The sequence below is a fragment of the Strongylocentrotus purpuratus genome, unplaced genomic scaffold (assembly GCF_000002235.5).
Source record: "Strongylocentrotus purpuratus isolate Spur 01 unplaced genomic scaffold, Spur_5.0 spur5_scaffold_18, whole genome shotgun sequence".
Taxonomy (NCBI): Eukaryota; Metazoa; Echinodermata; class Echinoidea; order Camarodonta; family Strongylocentrotidae; genus Strongylocentrotus; species Strongylocentrotus purpuratus.
Window position 1 is genome coordinate 32768842 of NW_022145603.1, and position 23866 is coordinate 32792707.

Consider the following 23866-nt stretch of genomic DNA (forward strand, 5'->3'; position numbering starts at 1 on the left):
ATGAACGCAGAAATAAAATGTAAACAAAAAAACAATGAAGTTGATTTTTCGAAAGTATTTGTAATGTTTACGTTTCTTGTGATTTAATTGTTCATAGACTATATCGATTTGAGAGAGGGTGATAATATTTAATCAGCATTTAAAATTTAGTTTAAAAGGAGTGAGCATTGCGGTAGATGTTAAACTTTTAATAAGGGCCTACCTATTAACTTTACATGTAGACATATTTGGAAATAAAAAATAATTATGACTGTAAAAGCAAGTGAACAATACAGTGCATTATTGTAAATGTTTTATATTGTGCCAAAAATGTACATAGACCAAGTAGACTATTCTAAAATGGTTTTAAAAAGAGATATGATAGTTCTAGTCACATTATTATTTAGTTTGAAAGATAATTTTTTAGTTAGTGTTTGTAGGCCTTTATATTTACGGATTTAATTTATGACAAACAAGTGATGAGTTTATTCCGTAAACGTAATTCATAATTGCATGATGCCATTTTTTCTATACATATCTAATTAGAGTTGCAATACCGTGTGAGTCAACAAAAAGTTTACACCTAGAAAATTGCTAATTGTTTTAAATCATCTATGAACAGTAAATTAACATACATCTTATGAAAGAGTGTTTTATCCCAAATCATTTGGTATCACTTTTGTGTGGTATGTGTTCACGCTTGGATGAACAGGAGACGTTCAGCGTGTCCACACACAAAACAATTTATCCCGAAACTCTATAACGAAACGTCGTATAAAGAATCATCGTATAAATTCCAGGATGTCCACACACAGAAGAAAGTAATCCTGAAACTCTACAACGAAATGTCGTATAGGTGCGCAGTTTGCTACTGCGGTCATGAAATAGAAGCGGAAATGAGAGGTCAGGTCTCCTTTCGCGCGAGGTCACGTTAAGCCCCGCCCAGTAAGTTACACTAGTTACACTAGTTACGTCCACACACAACACCTTCCGTGATTAGGCGTGATTAGGCGTGATTCTTTATTGAGTTCTAGTTCGAAACGATGCCCAAACCTGCGTTTCGTTATACGACGTATCGTTAGTGAGCGTCCACACACACAATTTCATCGTAAAACTATCGCGTAACTGTATAACTATCCCGAAACGGTATAACTAATCACGCCTAATCACGGAACATGTTGTGTGTGGACAGGGGGAATGTTTACGAGAGTGCAAAAATCGACTTGCGCCAAAGTGATGCCTACAGTATGTAGATTAGCGCAGTGAGATAATGAATTTGAATGTATCAAATGAAATGCACTGCATAATGCTTTTTGCAGTAGGAAAGTCACACACACTCACACGCGCTCACAAAATGTTCGTTGATATTTGATATTCGATATTTGATAAGTGTGGCATGATTAATTTTGTTAGGGATGTTATTTGGATATCCAAAGACCGAATTAATACCCGAATCCCAATTGTTTTATTCAAACATAACATAAGCAACTTTGGCGCAAGTCGAATTTTGCACCCACGCAAACAATGCCTCCTGTTCATCCAAGCGTGAACACGTACCACACAAAAATGATACCAAATGATTCGGGATAAAACATTCTTTCATAAGTTGTTTAATAATTTACTGTTTATCGATGATTTTTAAGATAATTAGCAATTTTCTAGGTGTAAACTTTTTTTTGACTCACACTGTAGATTTCCATGCAGCAATGTCTAACAAATGAATGTGCATATGTACAGCGTGAGTCACAACAAAGAAATACAGATTCAATTCTATAAATAACATAACCGCAATTTTGTTATCGAAATTTCAACTAAAAGACAATTTCAATACTCTATTGTATGTCCCATGGAAATCATGTTTACTTAATACGTCATTGTCATGCTCCCACGTCAATAGGTGACGCACAAGGCTATTGAAATTACTTTAGATTAATTGTTCGTTATTAGTTGCTATCATATTTGGCACAACAAAGGGGAGGGTGCGTTAGCTTGTTGGTCCAGTGACAACTGCTTATATACATAACTCAGACAAAGTAGCAAGTGACACAATATTTTAGGGGAATTAAGTTTAATTCCAGTCTCCAAATAATATTTGCATGGTCACGGTACAGAAATATCAATGTTGGCGTTCAATACAGAGCATAATATTCAATAACAGTTCAAGCATTCAAATGATACACAAGTTCTATCTTGCTTGCAAAACAACCTAGTACTGCAAACTACCTAGCTTCCTACCATGAATAGCATATCACAATAGCAACTTTCATATGCATTGAAATTAACAGTTCATTGCTTTAGTTTAAGTTTCAGCCCTCTCCGGGACAGCGTTCACGCTTTTGGGAGAGTAATTCTTCAAGATTGAAGATTCAGTCCAAAAGTTCTTTCAGTTCAATTGTTTAATTCTACTTACATATGGAACCTGGTCTGAAGAACTTGAGGTGGTGATGAACACCGAAGTCAACTCGTTGACGCGTAATTTGGTCGAAGTCTTCGAAGTTCGGCCGGACTATTGCACACTCGACACCTCGGGTATTGGAGTGCACGTGGGAATTACGTCGACTTTACATCATTGTACACGCCATAGATTACACCGTGGTTTACATCCTGGTTAAACATCGAAGTTTACGCCATGGTTAACCCAAAAGTTAACACCATCTACAATAATAAAATACCAAGGCATAAAAACTTCCTATCCTTTTAAAAAATACAATCGTCCTCTTTATGCTGCTATAACAACCCTAAATATTCCAAGAATGATACAAGTGCAAACGTTAACTTCATATTCTAGTGTTATAAAAACTATCTTCACATTTTTAATATCATATAACACGCAACAAAAAGATTGTACTAAAGAGCATCCATTTTGAAATAAGAAACATTCCTTTTTTTTCTGACAAAGATAGTATTATATATGCAAGACTATAATCATTAAATGATCTACAATTAAAGACTTCAGGTCAAAAGAGCCTTTATATAATCGTCATCCAGGCTTATCTTATTTCTCCATTAATTAATGTCTCTGACAAATTGCTTAATTGAATTAATGCAAAAGAGAAATGGTTATAATTAAATTACACTTTTACTGGTGACGAGAACAATTGGAAGACAGAAGCAGCCCATGTCCAGTACAGAAAATTCTGGTACAAGCTAGAAACGCAAGAAAATGCCACACTCAGTTTCACAATATACAGGCTAAACCTGCTGCCGTCGTCCAACTCTGGTGGGCTTAGCTGAAGCCACCGAACCCCCAGCAGGCTGGCTGCTGCGGCTGCTCTAAGACAGTAGCACTCAGAGGTGTCGCCTCTCCAGATCCTAAGCTTCAAGTGGCCAATATTAATTATAATATATTTCATTAATTCTAATCAAGTCCACTTTATTTCTCAATTATATGAACGTTATTTGTGCATCATCTCAAAAGTTGGAATATATTTTATATGCCGATCATACCAGTATCTTTTGAACCGATAACAATATTCATAATTTGATTCTTGATTTTAATGATGAATTATTGAAAGTAAAGTCATGGTTGATCTCTAATAAATTAATTGTAAATACTACAAAAACTCAATATATAACGTCTGTAAATTGGCAAGAAAGAACTAATACAGTACAATGAGGTTCGTGTACCAAGAAAGTAACAGAGAAAAGACGCTACCAAGGAAGGCGACTAGACGAAGACTTTACATTTCAAGAAGAGAAAGATCATTCAAGAAGAAAGAGAGTGACGAAATAACAGGGGGTCTAAATAAAGGACATTAATGCCGCGCTATCAAAAGTACAGATATATGTGCAAACAAATAGGATATACAAATCTATAGTGTATTGTATGAATCTTAGAGTTATTTTCTTAATTTGCTTATAAATGAGACGAGACTATAGTTGCGCCTTCAATGTTATTGTCTAGTTTGTTCTAAAGCTTAGGACCGGTAAGACAAAAGTATTTCGGGCGTGAATGGTTCTCAGTTGAGGTAAATGGAATTCGCTGGATCATCGAGTGGGTTAGTATGTACATGCATGTAGTCATTCCTTTAAAGGGATCCGGTAACTTTGTCTCAGATTCTGAAACAAAATTCTGGACTTAGCTCATGCTGCAATGATAATTATAAACATCTAGGTCAGTCAGGAGCCCCGTGACTTTTACAAGCCGATCGCCTGTCTGATTATCAAGATATTCATGATTGGAATTACAAATTTTGAAAACCGTTTGCCACACGGTTTTCATAACACTGCAGTCTATTGGGGAAAACGAGTATGGTAAAACCGGTTACTTAAATAATTTTACTTTTTTGAGGCACTTCTTGATCATTTTGAAGCGCAATTTTTTAGGGCTTCAATATTTCACCATATCACAGACACTGATAACACGTAGGACCGTGTATCTCAGATTTAAAGTTGTTAAACGATCCCTTTAAGATAAGTCTAAAAATTTAATCTCAAATCAAATCTATCTCAATTGTGTTTTCCGCGTGTGCCAATCATGAGAAGAGGTACATCAATACATGGATATACTTTATTACTAATCATCATCATCATCATTATAACCGTATTGTCATTATTTGGGACATTACCATTATCTAAATATTGGAGGCTTAACATGAGTTAACGAGTCAGCAAGATGAAATTACTAAATTTAGTGTATATACAAATTCATAATGTGTGCCAGTCTCTGCGTAAGTACATGTGAAAACTAGTCTTAGAGTACAGACGCCGTTACGCACTCCAACTTTGGCTGCGTGTGTGTGCTTTTGTAGGTGTTTGCGCGAGAAGTCTCGGCGCCTGATTACGATCATTCTCTCTTCCCCAGCACCCCACCCCCCCTCCTACACCCTTTCTCAGAAAAGAATTTATTCCACTGAGCATTTGAGTTCACATTCGTCACATCATACAGTCTAAATACTGTTTCGTTGCTTGGGGAAATACACGTGGAATTGAAAGCAAGTCAAACAGTACTTTCCTTCATGGATGGAGTAAAGTTTTGTTTGGAAGTCAAAATATCTACAACTAGGTATCAGAAAGCATTCGTTCATTTTATTCCCTACTCTATGTAATGTATTTGTCAGAGAGCCCTCGAGACCGATATTAACAAAAGAAATTCTTAACTGACGGTCCACTAGAGCGACCGCCCAAGGGGCGGACAATGACAAAGTTAGCTTCAAGAGACCAAAAGCTAAGGTTCACAAGACCGCGACTTACCATTAGACCAGATCGAGACCGACAAAAGAAAGAAATGCATAAGGAAATATAGAAATGGAGAAAGTTTTGAAAGGTCAACGAGGTTAACGGTAATAGACACCTACAGCCGGTTAGACCAACGAAACAAAGAAAAACATAGAGGAAGATTTATTTAAAAATTCCGGTCTCCTTGGGCTGAAGCCTACATCGAGAGATGCAGATAAATTAGCTCAAGTAAATGAAAAAACTTCTTTGATAAAACGGTCCTATGTGGTGAACTTGTTGCATTTCCAAGAAAAATGTACAGTAATTTTGGGGGCAGATTTCAGAAGAGGTATTGTGTTTAGAAATTAAAATAGCACTAATAGTCATTTTCCGATGATTGAAAAAGAATCTGTGTGTGTATAGTATGATACATTTATTCTTGCGTTATTCGAATTAATACAGAGAGTTTGAAGCAACCTTCAGTTTACATTCATACATTATGTTGATGTATCATGGGACCAAGAAAAACCTTGTGCGATCAAGAGGGTAAACTCAATACAAATTATGTCGATAAATATTGCTGCGACTAGCTGATTCGGCTCATTCTAAATAGTCAACCATGCATATATTCTCTTTTCATGTACTTCTGGATTGCATTCCATCGTAGCCTACATAAGGTCGTGATGACGTACTATCTCTTCGATGTTTTTCAAAACAACGCCCGTTTCGCACAAAAGGATCTGCCATTTTCTCTATGACTGTTTTGTCCGTTAACAAGAAGTCCCAGCGATTTATTGTGGAACAATTTTATGCACTGATCTAAGAACCGAATTGACAATTTACAATTTCATTTTGAAGCAACAGACCTTCAATGTATTGGGACAGACCGGAACACGTTGGTTTTATTAGGACGAATAAAGTGGAGACATCAAAATTGTACTAGCAGGCCAAGGCCTGTCCGAGATTATGCTTGCAAGTATCACTTTATTAAATTAAAATCATTCATTTGCCGTAATAATGCACATAATAAGCATTAGTAGGCTTCGAAAAGTGTAAACCTGCAGGGTAACAGAGGAAGATCTATACCTCTCAGTCTCAGGCTGTAACGCGGGTGACTACATTGACGTACTTATTCTCTTCCAAGAACGATTTACAGAACGAAAAGATGACTTTGACATACACAATATATAAGGTCTAGAACGAAGAGATATCCATAAGATTCGCTTCACGGCTGGGTCCACAGACAGAACAAAACATGGCTGACAGAGCAGCAAATGAGCCTACTGAGGTCGATAAATCCCTTGCTGTGGCAGCTTTACATGGCCGTGTAGATGTAGTTAAGTATCTCGTTGGTGAAGGAGCACAGATTGATACGTGTGGTAAAGAGGGTTTTACACCTCTGTTCAATGCATCAGCCAATGGTCATCTTGACGTGGTTCAGTATCTCGTCGATCAAAGAGCACAGGTTGAGAAGGGTAATATTGACGGTCATAGGCCACTTCATATTGCATCAGGCAATGGTAATCTTGACATAGTTCAGTACCTCGTTGATCAAGGAGCACAGGTCGAGAGCGGCAATAATGATGGTGAGACACCACTTCATATTGCATCATTCTTGGGTCGTCTTGAAGTAGTTCAATATCTCGTTGGTAAAAAAGCAAAGATTAATGTGCTTAATTTCAATGGTAAAACACCTCTTTACTTGGCATCGCATCAAGGTCATCTTCATGTTGTTAAGTGCCTCGTTAATCAAGGAGCACAGGTTGAATGGGGCGATAATGCTGGTGAGACACCACTTCATATTGCATCCCGCAAAGGTCATCTTGATGTAGTTCAGTATCTCGAGAGCGAACAAGAGCAGAGGAAAAACGCACGACATGAAGGTATGATTAATATAATGCTAAATATATTACTCATTGCGGATATAGTATCGAAAATAATATCGCTAGTGATATTCGTTTGTCTCGCAATGTGGTCAATAAGGAATATAAAAGTTCACGACGTTTCATACGCATCTGCAATACTTCGTCTGGTGATAATAACTAGTTGTTGTTGTTGTTTTTTGTTGTAATGGCAATCAGTCAAAACCTGACTATTATCACCAACGCCTTTCTTTTTAATATTAATTTCTTTCTTTCTCTTTTTTTTTTTAAATAAGAGTATCAAAAATATAATTTAAATATAGGCTTCTCTCTTTTTTTCTTATTCTTTTTTTTCCCCCTTAAAATGAAATGAAAGAGAAAATAGATGAAGAAAAAAAAATAAATAAATAAAATAAAGTACGACAAAATGTAGATTTTTGTATCCTGTAGGTTACCGCGTAGTCCTGTCCGTTCTAAGACACCGTCCAGACACCGTCCTGTCTCTCGGGTGTAGACAGGGGGCTCCCTTTGGGATACATAAATAATCTGGAAACTCGAAAGAAGAAAGGAATTGATCAACAATTATAAAATCAAGAGGGTACTTTTCCGGGGAAATTGGCTTTGAGCGACCTCGCAGACTTTAATGAATCTTCGATCAAAAGAAAAACAATTTTGTGATAGAGTGGTGTTTATAATACATGTTGCATTGGATAATTAAACTTTTTAGGGGAAACAAACAAAATGTGGGCTTTTGTGAGTGGTGGTGCAAAAAAAAAAAAAAAAAAAAAAATGCTCGATTATTTTGGGTTAGTTGAAACGTTTCGTTCTTAGAACGAAACGGTATAAAGCGTTTTGAATGTTAGCTTCTGATGAATTTAAGAGCCTTAAAATATCGTCGGGATTTATACAATCTGTTTCAGCGAGTAGCATGGATCTTTCAATTAAGTATTTCGGGCACTTTGCTATAAAGTGTTCAGTGGTTTCTACTTCTCGACACGAGTTACAGTGTCCAGTTGGATGTATTCCCATTCGGCCTAGATCCGCGTTAAGTCCAATGTGTCCAAGTCGTAAACGACGTATTATCTTTTCTTTTGCTCGCTCCAGTTTGCAATTGAAGGTTTGTGCAACCGATTTTTGGATTGTTTTGTAATGTGTATTTGGAGAAACCTGCCATCTTAATTGCCACAGCTCGGTAAAATGCCTCTCTAAAATGCTGTTCACTTCTGAGATATTAAGGCTGTTTGTTATTTCAATGTGTTTGCTGAGGGCTGCCTTAGCATGAAAATCCGCACATTCATTTCCCGTTATTCCACAGTGGGAAGGAATCCATTCAAAGCTAACATTTATATTTTTTAATTTAAGGTGGGATAAGCTTACAAGTATTTCTGAAATAAAATTCTCTTCTTTTTTGTTCTTTATTGCTACTAAGGCACTTAATGAGTCGCTGAATATAACTGATCCTACATATAAAGTATCTAACTGGTGTAACCAATTGAGGGCCAGCATTATCCCCGCCAGCTCAGCTCTATATGAGGATGTTCCGTCAGACAATCTCTTTGATTGTTTACACGCGAAGTAAGGAACATAGAAAGCTGCAGAACAACGTCCTTCTTTAGGAAGTTTGGACCCATCTGTGAATATGTGAAGTTGGTTGAACCATTTTGTGTTTATTATTTCTAAACTTCTCTGTTGCAAAAGTAGTGGATTATCAGATTTGTTTATCTGACTAGCCAATTCAATTGATATAACAGGCTCCGTTAGTAACCATGGGGGGAAGTTTAGGGGTTTTAATTTTTCTACAGAAAGGTGTTTGTTAGAGTTTTCTGTTCGATAACCAAACGGTTTGTTGCACTGTTTTCCTTTCATATACTGATACTGCCAACAAGGTTGTAAACTTGGAAAAACTGGATGCTTAGGTTGCTGTTCTATGCTGTGCTTATATTTTAGGGCTAGTTGTTGTCTCCTAAGATCTAATGGGGCTTCTCCCATTTCTACTTGGAGAGACGCTAGTGAAGTTACCGGTAGGGCACCTGCACATATCCTTAAGGATTGGTATTGAATCGAATCTAACACCTTCTTTACGTTTTCCGATGCACTGTCGTAGGCTTCACACCCGAAGTCCAAAAGGGGGCGAATATAAGCTCTATAAACCATTATTAAGGACTTAGATGAACTGCCCCATGACGTACCAGTTAAACATCTTAAAATATTTAACTTTCTCTTGCATCTGGTGGATATATACTCTATATGTTGGGTCCAGGTAAGTTTTTTGTCAAATAATATACCTAGGAATCGGTGTGTATTTTCACATTTTAGTGGTATTTTGTTTAAAGTGAGGTTTATCTCATGGTTTTTGGTACTTTTGGTGAAAAGTAGGGGAACAGTCTTTTTTAGGGACAGTTGGAGACCCCAGGACGTAAACCAGCTATGTAGGTCATCAATATAATTTTGTATTTTTTTGGTAATGAAAGGAATATTGCTGCGTGAGATCCATATCGCGCAATCATCGGCATACAAGGATATTTTTATCGAAGGGTCTGTTGGGATATCGTTGAGCATTATGTTAAAGAGTGTGGGACTCAGTATGCTACCTTGCGGGAGACCTCTCTCCATCTTGAACTCGTGCGATAGTTGTCTACCAACGCGTACCTGATAAGTGCGGTCTTTTAAAAAGTTGTGAAGAAATCTAAGCATGTTTCCTTGAATACCTATATTTCCTAGTTTGTGAATTAGGCCTTCTATCCATACTGTATCATATGCCTTATTTATGTCTAAGAAAACGGCTAAAGTATGCTCTTTATTATTTATACTCTTCTGGACATCGTTTTCAAGATTTACTATATTGTCTGTTATACTACGGCCTCTTCTGAACCCACTCATAAAAGTAGGTAATATCTCATGCTTCTCTAAAAACCAATCAAGTCTTGTTTTAATCATCGTTTCCGTTCTGTTTTAGGACTGGGACCATTATCGCGTGTTTAAGTTGGGGTGGGATTTGGTTGGATTCCCAGATTAAATTAATGAAATGTAGTACGTACTCTCTCGCCACAAGGGGCACGTTTTGGTAAACTGAATACGGTATTCTGTCTTTTCCAGGAGCAGAATTTTTTTTCTTTTCGATGGCTCTATTGAATTCTGCTAGTCCGAATGCCCCATTCAGAGTATGTACTTTACTTTCCTTTAATGTATTATCCATTATTTCCTGATTCGGCTGCCAACTTCGGGTTTTTTCTGTTGATTTTGGCGCTTCTGTAGTAAAAATTGTATGAAAGAAACCTCCAAGTAACTCCGCTTTGTCTTGGTCCGACTGCATAATCCTTTCTTTGTCTTTCAGTACTGGAATTCTTTTTGTTTTGGTTTGTATGCCATTCAATCTTTTAATGCATTTCCAGATGTTAGATTCCGGGACAAATCGATTAAGTTTCTGGCAGAAGTTGTTCCAGTATAGTTGTTCACATTGACGAAGGAATTTCTGCGTCTCTGCCTTCTTCTTCAAAAAGTCGTTTAAATTCTCAATCGATATTGTTCTATTTAGTTTCTTTTTAGCTCTATTTCTCTCCTTTATTTTATCTGAGCACTCCTTATTCCACCAAGGGATGGGTTTTCGTTGTCGTTTACCTTTTTTTGGATAGGTTTTCTGAATAACCTCGGTGATCGTACTGATAAAGTGTAGATATAACTCTGTTGGGTCTTCACTTACATTTTTTTCGTTTTCCCGATGAAACATTTTTTCACACTCTACCGAGAAAAGTGTCCAGTTCATGTTCCGAAAGGACCATCTGATATCTTCCATTTCGTCTTGTTTATTATCGTTGTGCTTTTTATCTAGTATGATATGAATAGAGATTGGGTAATGATCGCTTCCAAATTTGTTTTGTAAAGCGCGCCACTCGCATTTGCCAGATAAGAGGGAGGACGTAATAGATAGATCTAAAACTGATACTTTTGCGTTCTTCGGATCCATTTTTGTTCCGGACCCATCATTTAATAAAACCATATTTTTTTCGTTTATGAAGTTTTCAATGATCTTGCCATTGGGGTCCGTTTTTTCACTCCCCCATAAAGTATTGTGTGAGTTAAAGTCTCCTACGATGATATATTTATCGTATTCTTGGATGCTTTTTTGAAGTTCTTGCATGATAATTTGGTTTAGTTGTTTGCATGGGTTATACAAATTCACAACTCGATAAATAGAATCAGCTACGTATAATTCTATGGATTGTAATTCTAAATCTGTCTCATCTCTAGAGGAGTGACTGTATTGGATAGAGTCATGAACATAAAAAGCACATCCACCTCGATATTGGGATTTTCTGTTTGGGGGGATACAAGTATAGCCTGGAAGGGTTAAGTTCCTAGTGTCATTGAACCAAGTCTCTTGGATACAGATTAAATGAATTATTTTATTTGTTCTATTATTACAGTCTACAAATTTTAAGAGCTCATGTCCATGTGCGGACATGCCTTGTGCGTTCCATTGGAGAATGGAAAGCACAGCTATTGTTGTTAAATAACTAACTGCACCCATCATACTGCTCGTGATGCAATCTTTTGTAAAGTAGTCTTTCCGCTGCTACTTTAACCAGCTCAATAATATCAACTTCTCTTTTATCTTTTTCAAAAATCATTATCAATTGTACAATAGAGTGCAATATTTGTTCATTTCGTTCTGATGTTGAGGCGTTTCCATTTCTGACATAAGTATTTGTTAAATTTGCGTTCCCCGCGAGTTTTGTATTTCTGTTTGATTGATTTTGATCTTGGGAGTATAAGGAAGAGGGAACTTTGGATGGTTGTTCATAATGTGGAGCACTTGAAACTTTGGTAGGGGTTCGTAATTGGGGGGAGACTCTTTGTTTGTTTGGGGTTGATGTGCACTCTGTTGTTGAGCGCTCTTTTGAATGGGTTCTGGGATAGGGTTGGAATTTTGATCATGACGTTGTTTTTCGTTCCATGCCTTCGAGGCTTGTGCGTAAGTTAGTTTGTTTTCGCATTTGAATTGCTGGACCTGTTTTGCCTTTTTAGCTTCTTTGCAGCCATTATAGGCAGCGGAGTGGGCTTCTCCACAATTTACACATTTTGGATTTTCTTTTCTTTGGCATTGTTCGAAAGTGTGGGGATCTCCACAGCGGACGCATCTCAACTTCGATCTACAATGAGCAATGCCATGACCAAACATTTGGCATCTGTAACACCTGGGAACGAGTGGGATATATAACGAGACTCTGAATGTCTGAAAAAACATAGAAAACCTTTTCTGGAAGTTCTGAGTTAAAAGTCAAAATGACACTTCTTGTCGGAAAGTACTCTGGCTGCAGATTTGTTTCGTTTTCATTTCCTTTGTTTTCTTTTCTTTTCTTCATGATTCTTTTAACTGCTATTACTTTTTGGCATTTCAGCTCTTGTTCTATCTCTTTCTCTGTCATGTCTACCGGGATCCCTGAAATGACTCCTTTTACACCCACGATCTTCTCTTGTACTTTAACTGGAATTTTACCGATTGATTGGATTTGGTTAAGGTTTCGATGTTGTTTTGGGGTCTTGCACTGAACAAGAATTCCGGAGTACGTGTGTTTGATAAACTCAATCATGGGTGATTGGCCCACACATTCTTTGATTGATGTAGCTATTGCTTTAGGGGTTACGTTCTTTAAGGATTTGGTCTTATCTATTGGGACTATCAGGGTTTTCAACAGTTGGGTGCTAGTATGGATGGAAGTGGTGCGGTTAGAGGAGGGGGTTTTGTAGTCAGGTGTCTGAATCTGAACTGGTCGAGGAGTCCGTTCTGAGGGAGATAGATTTTACAGTCAGACTTCCTTCACGTTTTCGTTTATTTTGGCGTTTCTTGCCATACGTGACTGTCCGAAACTCCTCGTCCAGGTTGAAACTGTCGACCTCCGGAGCGGAAGTCGACATGATTGGGTGTTAGGGGGAGGCGGGAAAATCAAATCCCGCCGTGCGTGTGTGTTAGAGGGTGCGTATAGAAAGCCCAGATTTTGTTTGCCTACCTTATTCTGTATAATCCAATTCACCACGCTTATGGATCCAATATCCTGAACATATATGCAATGAAACCAACTTCCAGAAGAAAAGTATAATTTTCCAGTGAAGATATGAAATTTTTCCCGAAAAGTTGACCGGATTGAGAGAGCCTGTGAAAAACTACTGTAAGCAAGGGTCTTTAATACTCTACAGGAGGACCGGCGGAGCGGTCCATAATTCGATCGATAATTGGAACAATAACGCACAATGCCTATTGGTCGACGCACACGGTGATCGACCAATCACCAGGCCGCTGGATTCGGCCGCTGGTTCGGCTAATGCACCAGGCCTATTGGCCGACGCATACGGTACTCGACCAATCAACGAGCCGCTGGCTCGGATCGTCTGCTGAATGGAATCGACAGGTGTTGGCTGGCAGGACGGCGAGTGTCATGGCGGCGTATCGTCCGCATCCAAAATTCGGGGATATCGATCCCGTTGTCTCTGTTGAAATGTTCGGCTACGGCTGAGTTGTCAGTTCGACGGAGTCTGACGTCCCTCTTATGCTCAGTGATTCTTTCTTTTATCGGACGGGCAGTTTCACCGATGTAGGATCTATCACATCCTTTACAAGGGATGTTGTACACAATGCCGTCCCGTCTATGTGGAGGAATTGGATCCTTGGGGCGTGTAAGTTGTTGACGTAGGGTGGTATCTGATCTGAAAACCGTTCGAATGCCATGGCTCTCTAGGCGGCGCTTGTTGGGAGACCCCATCAATGTACGGCAAGACTGTAAAAGTCTTGTATACCTTCTGATACCTGGGTTCCGACGATCTATTCTTGGTATTGTGTATAAAACGGCGTGGGTAACCGTTGAGACTCAGGGCACTGCGAACACGGGTCCGTTCTTTGCATGGCTGTTGTGGACTTGTCACAATGCGTGAAGCTCTGTGAAATAGACATTTCACTAGACCTCTCTTCACCGATATGGGATGGTGAGAGTCAAACGCTATGTACTGGTTTGTGTGGGTAGGCTTCCTATAGACTGAGGTGGAGAGCCTATGGTTGTCGTGTCTATGAACTAGAGTGTCTAAGAATGCTATCTTCCCTTCACACTCTATCTCTGATGTGAACTGGATGGTTGGTTCAAGGCTATTCATGTGTTTAAGCAGCTTATCTTTTTCAGAGATGGGAACTATGATGAAGGTGTCATCTACGTATCTCTTCCAAACACGAGGCAAGCAAGCGAGGGGACATGTGTCCAACGCTTCTTCTTCGAAACTCTCCATGTATAGGTTGGCCACGACAGCCGAGACTGGACTGCCCATGGCTGCCCCTTCTGTCTGTTCATAGTATGAACCTTTATACAGAAAATATGTGGATCGTAGAACAAACTCGAGGAGTTGAGTGAGTTGTTCCGGTGAGAGTGCGGTACGGGTAGATAAATTGCTGTCTGATTGTAAGCGTTGCAATGTAGCATTGCATGCGCCCTCAATCGGTACATTGGTGAAAAGTGAAACTACGTCAAACGAAACCATGCGTTCTTGAGTACCGATGGTTTGCTCTGCTATGAACTCTGCAAAACCACTCGAATTGGGAATCGTATATTCAGTCAAACCGGTGAGCGGAGAAAGAATTTCAGCTAGGTACTTTGAGAGGTTATAGGCAAAGGAGCCTATGCATGAAACTATAGGTCGTAATGGTACTGTGGGTTTGTGTATCTTGGGTAACCCGTATATTCTAGGAGGTTGCTTTTGTGTGGGTTTCAGTCTACGATAGGTCGGTTCATGCATCACATTGTTTTTCTTTAGGTTCAGCAAGGTGTTGGTAAGCTTGCGAGCCAAGCGATCTGTGGGATCTTTCTTTAATACACGATACGGACCAGACTCCAATAAGTCGGTCAATTTCTCATGGTATATTGGGGTGTCTAGAATGATTGTGGCACGACCTTTGTCGGCTGGAAGAATAGTAATACTATCATCAGCCTTCAAAGTTTTGAGAGCGGTGTGCATTTCTTTCGAAATGTTGTGTTTAGGGGAGCGTGCTTTTTGTAGGATGTTGTCTACATCTCTGCGGGCGGCCGACTCCGCATCAAGATACTTGACCGCTGTCTCAACTTTCGCAATTATTTCGGTAGCTGGAATCCGTCTAGGGGAGACGGCGAAGCCGAGGCCTTTCTTAAGAATCTCTTCTTCCGAAGAAGTGATCGTTCTAGAAGATAGGTTGGCCGAGCCAACATCCTTTACAACATCCCTCGTAAAGGATGTGGTAGATCCTACATCGGTGAAACTGCCCGTCCGATAAAAAAAAAGAATCACTGAGCATATAAGAGGGACGTCAGACTCCGTCGAACTGACAACTCAGCCGTAGCCGAACATGCTTGGGATAACCAGCATCAACCAGACTGGGACGGGGTCCAGTGCCTTTCCCAGGAACGGCATTGGTATACACGGAGGGTAAAAGAAGCTATCAATATCCGTCTCAATCCTAATAATTTCAACAGAGACAACGGGATCGATATCCCCGAAATTTGGATGCGGACGAATCTATACGCCGCCATGACACTCGCCGTCCTGCCAGCCAACACCGGTCGATTCCATTCAGCAGACGGTCCGAGCCAGCGGCTCGTTGATTGGTCGAGTACTGTATGCCTCGGCCAATAGGCCTGGTGCATTAGCCGAACCAGCGGCCGAATCCAGCGGCCTGGTGATTGGTCGATCACCGTGTGCGTCGACCTATGGGCATTGTGCGTTATTGTTCCAATTATCGATCGAATTATGTACCGCTCCGCCGGTCCTCCCGTAGAGTATAAAAGACCCTTGCTTACAGTAGTTATTATCACCAGACGAAGTATTGCAGATGCGTACGAAACGTCGTGAACTTTTAGATTCCTTATTGACCACATTGCGAGACAAACGAATATCACTAGCGATATTATTTTCGATATGATTAATATGTTTAACAGTGATCATGGGTAGCTACTTCATGTAAAAAAACGGATAGAACGTAAAGGGCGCTATCTCGCTTTTTCAACGACTGATTTAAAATTATCGAATATTTTAGGTGCCCCACAAATATTAGAAATTGTTATATTTATAGATATTTCAGCCGTCTCTGAACCAATTTTGATTAAACAAATTCAAATTCAGAATTCAATTTATTTCCACTTTAAAAACATTTACAAATCACAAATATATACATATGAATGATAGTGGCTGTAGCGGAAGCATCTTTGACTTTGTTTATTGGTCGTTTCTTTATTGTTACAATACTCTCGTTGCTCCAAATGCTCCGTAAAAACTGCACAAATGAAAATAGATTAAACGGATCATAAATCAATTGTTCATGAATATACATATGCTTAGAGAAAACCTGGTGACTCTTATCAATAATAGGCACCTTACAGCTAATTAACCCCTTGTTTTAACCTTTGTTTTAGCTCTTTTCCTGATCTCACACATTAACTTGTACTGCATATAAACTAAATACAATTCTAACTGTTTGTTACTACCAGTACATGTATGCTTAATTGAACTAAGTCAGACTTCTGACATACATCCTTTGTATCACTTCTGTTCATAATTACAGCATGTATCTTTTTAACTAAACCATCTATTAATTATCAATATAAACTTGTATAAATCATATGACAACTTTCTCATATTATGGACCCCAAGTACTCATCTTTGTACATTAACTCAAACTAGGCGAATCTTTGTTTACATTCTTGCATACGTGTACCTTTCAATCGCATGTCGTAGTGTACATTACATAACAATAACATTTGGTATGTGAGTCGACCGTCTCGGCTACTGTTCAATGTAAGTTACATCCATGTAATGTACACAGCGAGTTAGGTGCGAATGAAAGGTACTTAATCATAGAATATCGCATCATTACAGCATTTATATACAACGTTCATCAAATATCATCATTACATACCTTCATTCTGCCTTCTTAAGTGCATCTAACATCCATATTACACAAGGATGCCTCCAATATCAACAGATTTTATCCACTGGATATCAAACAGGGTGCCATTTCTTCACACGAATTTAGTAGCCTCTAGATGGCGCTAAACATAAATATAATCAATCTACTTGATCGACTTAATAAAAAGAATTCATATCGATCACTGAAACAGTGGCGGTATAATAAAAACACTCACTTGGCTTGTTGAAAATGACCCCTTAACAAATAACAAGTATATACATAACATATTATACATTGTAAGAAAATATCAAAAAAATATCACAGGAAACACTTAACAAAAACATAACGAAACCATCACAATTTAGATTTTAAAAAAGATAAGGAAACATCAACAAAATATTATCATTTATGATTCAGTAGGTGTTGTTTAACTAATCGTTTGAACTGTTTACGGTCTTACTATTTTTTAGACTAATTGGCAGGTTATCCCAAATAATTGGTCCATTGTAAAAAAAATGAATTCTAAGTACTTGATATGCGGTTTAAAGGGAGTTGGATATTTTGAGCATTTCTAGTATTGTAATTATTAATGGAACAATTCAAAGTAAAATATTCATCATACATCTTAGAAAAAAGTCTATTAGACAGGTGCAACATGCAAATTGTAGTATTTAAGGTTAATTTATCATGGATAGGTAGGATTTGCATTTTTTTTTAAAATAATGGTAGAGTGTGAGATAGATTTTTTTTTAAAGAGTGTGTAATAAGGCAAATCGCACGTTTCTGTAATTTATAAATTCGTTCAATATTTCTTTCAGAAGTGAAACCCCAAACAATATTGAAATAATTTAAATTGAAAGAAATGAGGGCATGATATAACACTTTCAAAACAGTTTGAAGTAAGAAATTCAATCTGAATAAAACACTAATATTTCTAGATAAAGTGTTACAAAGATGATTTATATAGTGGTTCCAAGATTACTATTTTTTTGTATCTACAATTACTCCTAAAAATGTTGTACTTGACACCAAGAAGATTATTTTGTTATTTAAATTGTATGTTTTTACACTCTTTTTTTCATTATCTCACCAAACAGTTTAAATGAATGTGAAAAATGTGGTAAATAATAGTCTCTTTGTAAAGACTAAGCTTTGCCAATGACAAGGTTATATCAATCTCGAACGACCGCATCAAAAATGTATGTGTGTGAATTATATCTAAGGCTGATTAGTTTAAGGGTGCGTTCAAGTGATTTTTGAAGCTAGAATCAGAGGTATTCTTCTATTGAGATGGTAAACTGAATTAATTACTATTTCTACAGAGTATCTGCGCTTTTGTGATAGAACTTTGTCTTGTTGACTATTTTGGTGCAAGATTGATGATAATGAACTTGTCCTCTTTCTTTTCTGCTGAAGACCAAAGAATACAGTGAATCTCGAACGACCGCACCGAAAATGTCTGTGTGTGAATTGTATCTAAGGCTGATTAGTTTAAGGGTGCGTTCAAGTGATTTTTTAAAGCTAGAATCACAAACATGAATCACAAATCAAAACGCCGTTTCAAAACACGGTTACTGCGGGAGATGGTTCAAACGATTTCCCATCAACGCTGATTCTTGCTCATTTCAAGCCCATCCAGGAAGAATAGATATAGAGCGATAGAACCATGATTGAACTCTCCGTTGCGTTCAAAGAAATTTTTTAAAATGTAGGCATGTAGGCCCTGATTCTGCAGAATCAGGATACAAAACGCTTTTTTTTCAGCGTTTCATGTTTGTGTTTGAAACACGTTTATTTTTACGACAGACGGAAAACCGCTTGAAATCGCTAAAACGCAACCGTGTTTTAAACTAAACGTCTTTGAAAACCGCGTTTCTAGGGTGGAATAGTGTTGCCTTAAAATAATCAGCTGCAAATAATTTTTCCACACGGGGAAAGGTGGCTTGGAGGAGAAGGTGAGAGAGAGAGAGAGATAGAAGGGGGAAGTGGTGTGATAATACAAAATGATGATGATAATGATTATAATATTAATAACAACAAGGACAACATACTCAATATAATAATAATAATAATAATAATGTGGTGAACTATTTTGTACACTATTAGATTCTGTTTACATCCAGTGATCAGGGTTAATGTTTTTTACTAAATGTTTAATTTTCTCCAAGCCTGTGTTCACTGTACCATAGCCTCTCAGAATTACACTCACTAACATTGCTCCCTCTTGCTTTTGTTATCATCATTTCTCCTTCATGCTTTACATTCCCAAGTTGATCCTTCACTTTGTTATAGAATACCTTCTTACTAGGCTTCACCTCACAGGTATTTGCATACTATCCGTCTTAGCTATTGAACATTAATGTTGTACACTCTCACATGTGATTGGAACTTTCGTTGTGAATATGTAATACTAAGTCATTGTTATTTTATTTTAGAGTTGATTTGAATATATATCTTCTAATTTGCACATCTTAGCATGTTTAATTTATACATAAATATTATAATCAACTATGGGGTGCTGCTATTGTAGCAAATGTCTGCACCCATGAGGTGCACTTTTGCACTTTATAGGGTGCAGCTTCCCCCCCCCCCCCCCCCTCCCCACCGTGGACAAGTACCCTCCGAAAAAAAATTATACTTAAAAAACCCAACTAAATCAGGATAGACTTCCCCTTTAATGAACAGGAAGGGGGGTTTCCTCGGAGTGGTGGTCGTTGGTTGTCCTAGGGGGTAATTGTCCTATAAGGGTAATTTTTTATAGAGAGTCATAAACTCGTATATTGCAATGTAATATATGATGCGATAGTCTACTATGATATATGATGATTTACTTTCACAGAGGATGAATATAGTAAAGCTCTTGCGGATGAAGAAGCAAAGAGGGTGACCCCACCACAGGTAATTATTATATCCATACATGTATTTATTTTTCTGATTTGAGGAAAACCAGTAAGAGAGAATGAAATGGATATCGTACTTGTTAATCCAAATGACAATCTTCATAAAAGTAAATATAGTAGTGAGTGATGATTATGATGGAGAAGACAAGTTAAGCCAGAAGATTTGTTTTAAGTTCATGATGATCAGCCAAACAAATAAATGCTATCAGAAATTGCGCTCAATGAATTTGAAAGCAATATACTTGAGTAGTTAGCAAAGAATAATCATATGGGCTATCTGAGACTACAAACACTGCATGTACAATATATTGAGGTCGCTGTTTCCTTTGCATATGCATTTCATTCATGATTATGTATTTTGATTATTTCATTAGTGTAACACTAGTTTGCATTTAACTCGGTATTAGCCATTCAATTAGTCATAAACCCTAGTACATGCATTAGCTTTTTGCATCTGGAATGTCAAGTACATAGTCAATCATGCAACGACACAATATATTGCTCTAGACCAGTCTAGAATGATAGTGTAAACAGAAAAAAGTGAATTAATCTCATCAGCCCCTGACAAATGTAGTTCTAGTTGCTAATTGTGATGCGGCTAGTGCAAGCTTCTCGATGACAATATTAATACTGGTTTATTTTATGCATAGGACCAAGAAAGTTTGGAACCACACAGCGATACTACTCTCGGTAGCGGTCTGAATGCTAAAGAAGCAGGTTTGTGTATATGTTTTGTTCTGTTTCTGTTAGCTTAAATTTGTTTGTGGTGTTGTTCTTGCTTTTATCATGTTTTTGTTATAGTTAAGAATAGTTTTGCTTCCTGTGGCACGCCAAATTTGTGTCTTTATCCTGACGTATTTGTTTTGTTATTATTGATCTTCATTATTACAGATGATACTGATAATAATGAGGGAAAGGATGACCAAGTGACATCTCTCACACATGACCCGGGGACCAATCAGGATGATATTTCCTTCGGTGGTCTTTCGGCACCCCCCGAGATTCTCGCTCGGGGGCTGAGAGCACGGCGAGCGTATGCCGAAGCAGCTCAAGCTGGCACGAAGAAAGTTTTTCGAACTCGCCTGATGCTTGTTGGACAAGAACGTGTTGGAAAGACAAGTCTAAAGAAAACTCTTACAGGACAAAGGTAATCTCTTGATTACCCCCTTTATCTCTTTAAAACCTCTATCTCTCTCTCTCTCTCTCTCTCTCTTTAATGTTCCTTGATTATCTGTCTCTGTATTATGTTTTTTCATTCACTTGACAACAAAAATAAACAACTTTATTACCAGTCATGTTGACTTAAAATGTTCTGTTTGGATACATGAAATCTTTGTCCAACATAATAAAGGGTCATAGCAAGATGATTTTGATCTTGTTTATTCTGACTTCTTGATAAGGAAAATAATTCCCTTTGTGATAAGTTTTCCTTTTTTTAATCGAATTTATCTCTTATTTTTTCTTTGTTGGTTATATAATCTTTTTTAATCAGGAAAATGTACATGTATTATACACTTCGGTCGTTTGTGATCAAATTTGTGAATGTGCAAATTATGTCTACAATAATGTGATGACTATTATGTGTATACCACTATGTCTACAATGTTTATAAACGTGCTGCGATGTGTATACTCATATAACATGTTGATCACCTAAGGCAGAAGTGAGATGACTCATCACAACACTGTGCACAATAATTAACTGTTGGAATCAAAATGTAAAAATTTGTCCCGCTTCTTTCTATTATTGAAAAAAATTGAAATTATTAAAAATCGTTAACACATGTAGCAATATATTTTTTTAACAAGACAAAACCGAGAAAATAAAGAATAAGAACTTGTAAACATTTCAAACATTTGAAATATTTGTAATCTTTTATCCAACAATTGGACTTGATGATAAATATCTACATGTATGTCAAATGTTATGTTTGTTTATTGGAGGACATCAGTTTATGTTGTAAAGACGTCACAATGTGTTTTTGTTTTTGTTTTGAAGGAAATAAAGATTTACTTTAAAAATAAAACTTCTAGAGTGTATACGAAGTAAACAAAAAGATCTAAATGATTTACATGTGTATTTTAAGGGGCTATCTGATCTTTATTTGATTTTGATTTGATTTATTTACCAACAGCAATACATTTCATACATACATTTTATACAATAGTTACATAATACAGGAAGAGAAACTATTGGTTGGTAAAAGGGGCCAGATACTAGCACATGTGCTAGTCGAGCCTAACCCCTTAAACAGTTAAACAAATTATTTTGGTACAAATCAGTTTATAGCAAGTTACTTTGAAGGAAATCGGAAAAACTAGACAAACAGATGTCGTGTACGGTAACTTCACCATTGTGGTACAAAATAAATGAGTTTTAATTTGCCAATATGAAATTCGATTCAATTAAAAAATGGTTAATTAGACGACATGTTAATCCCCAATTACGTCACACATGTTGTCACAATTGAATTCACATTATTCAACAATTTGAGATTTACATAGATTATGTGATTTTAACTTCGAAACATTTAAAATTCATAATGTATTTATCGGATTCTGTTAATTGTACTCGGATATGTCTGAATTTAGCTTCTTGAACGTTTTGAATACTATGCGTGTCAGTTTTACTTTTGTGCTTCGGAATATAAGTGAGTATATATCAATATCATTAACATAATTGTTATTAACTTTTAAATTTTGTATTCGAATTATTATTCCAATTTGTATTAATTTCATTATTATTATTATTAATATTATCATTTTGTTTTATTTACTTCAGATTTGATCAAAACGAGGCAATGACGAACGGTGTAGAAACAACAAACGCATGTGAAATTTGCATTGAGGTTGCTAAGGCTGGCGAGAAAATGTGGTCAATTCACAAAAAAGGACATGGGAATGAAGATACAAAAGGTAAGTAGAACTTTAAAAAATAATTTGAATTTACTATAAGAAAATGACATTCTCTCCATAAGTATATATTTCATTCTGACATCAAACTGTTGGTGGGTGACAAGGGAGGACTGAAAACACTTTTAAATCAAAACTTAAAGCGTATCTTTTCAATTTTAATATCTTAATATTACAATTTATGAGCACATAGTGGTTAATTTCTTATGTTGTATTGTTCTTATTATTATTGTCATTTGTTATAATCATTATCATCATCATTATTGTTATTGTTATTAGTTTCATTATCATTACAATTTTATGTTTGCTATTATTATTGTTATTATCATTATAATCGTTATTATAATTTTCACTACTACTGTCTGAAACGATTCCTGAAATAGCAATCAAAAAAGTTATAGTTCTTGCAGTAGTAATATAGATATAAGAAGTAAACTGAATTGTCCTTATGATATCATGGCAATATAACTGTTTTTGTACTGCTACTCTCTTTAAAAAAAGAGTGCATTTTCACTCTATTTTCACTTTCTTGGGAGTGAAGTCCGTGATCACTTGTTTAGGAGTGAAAATCGATTGATTTAGAGTGCTCTCTAAGAAGAAAAGAGTGAATGTTCACTCTATTTTCACTACATTTTCACTCTCCAGAGGAGTAACGTCCGTGATTTTGAAAATTCACTCTTTTTTTTAAAGAGAGTATGTTAATGTCCAATTGTCGAACTGATTGATTGACTGCAAAGTATTTGGAACAAATTTCCCACTTCCTGTACAATCAGACTTTTTTTAAATCAATTTCTTTCCACAAGCTTCTCCTCCCTTCAGAGTTATGGATAGCATTTTGTTAGAAGTCACCAAAAACATATCCTTTTAAGCCTTAAGTTTTGAAGAAAATTATATTGTAGTCAAGGAGTATATTAAAAAAATTGAAGGAGTTGCATGACATCACATCGCTTCTAGCTATCTGGTAATGTTTAACTTGCTGTAAAGGCAGGTTTGCATATCAAATTGTTCATTTAAATAATATACATGTAATTTAAATTATGATATATGATGATTTAATTTCAAAGAAGATGAATATAGTAAAGCTCTTGCGGATGACATAGCAAAGAGGCTGATCGTGACCCCATCACAGGTAATTATTAT

At 36.9% G+C, this 23866-nt stretch overlaps 1 protein-coding gene and 1 long non-coding RNA gene across 2 annotated transcripts; one reads left to right on the top strand and one right to left on the bottom strand.

The window, feature by feature from the left end:
* Nucleotides 1-13640: 13640 nt before the first annotated feature.
* On the bottom strand, nt 13641-15726 carry LOC105439168. Its single transcript, XM_011667854.2, has 2 exons — nt 15704-15726; nt 13641-15270 (listed from the first exon to the last, which is right to left on the bottom strand). Exons 1-2 carry the CDS (start codon nt 15724-15726, stop codon nt 13641-13643), a joined length of 1653 nt encoding a protein of 550 aa, XP_011666156.2.
* A 5050-nt stretch (nt 15727-20776) lies between these two features.
* Nucleotides 20777-23856, top strand: LOC105439166. Its single transcript, XR_971181.2, has 3 exons — nt 20777-20961; nt 22596-22729; nt 23791-23856. It is a non-coding gene; the product is annotated as an uncharacterized LOC105439166 (long non-coding RNA).
* The last annotated feature ends 10 nt before the right edge of the window (nt 23857-23866 follow it).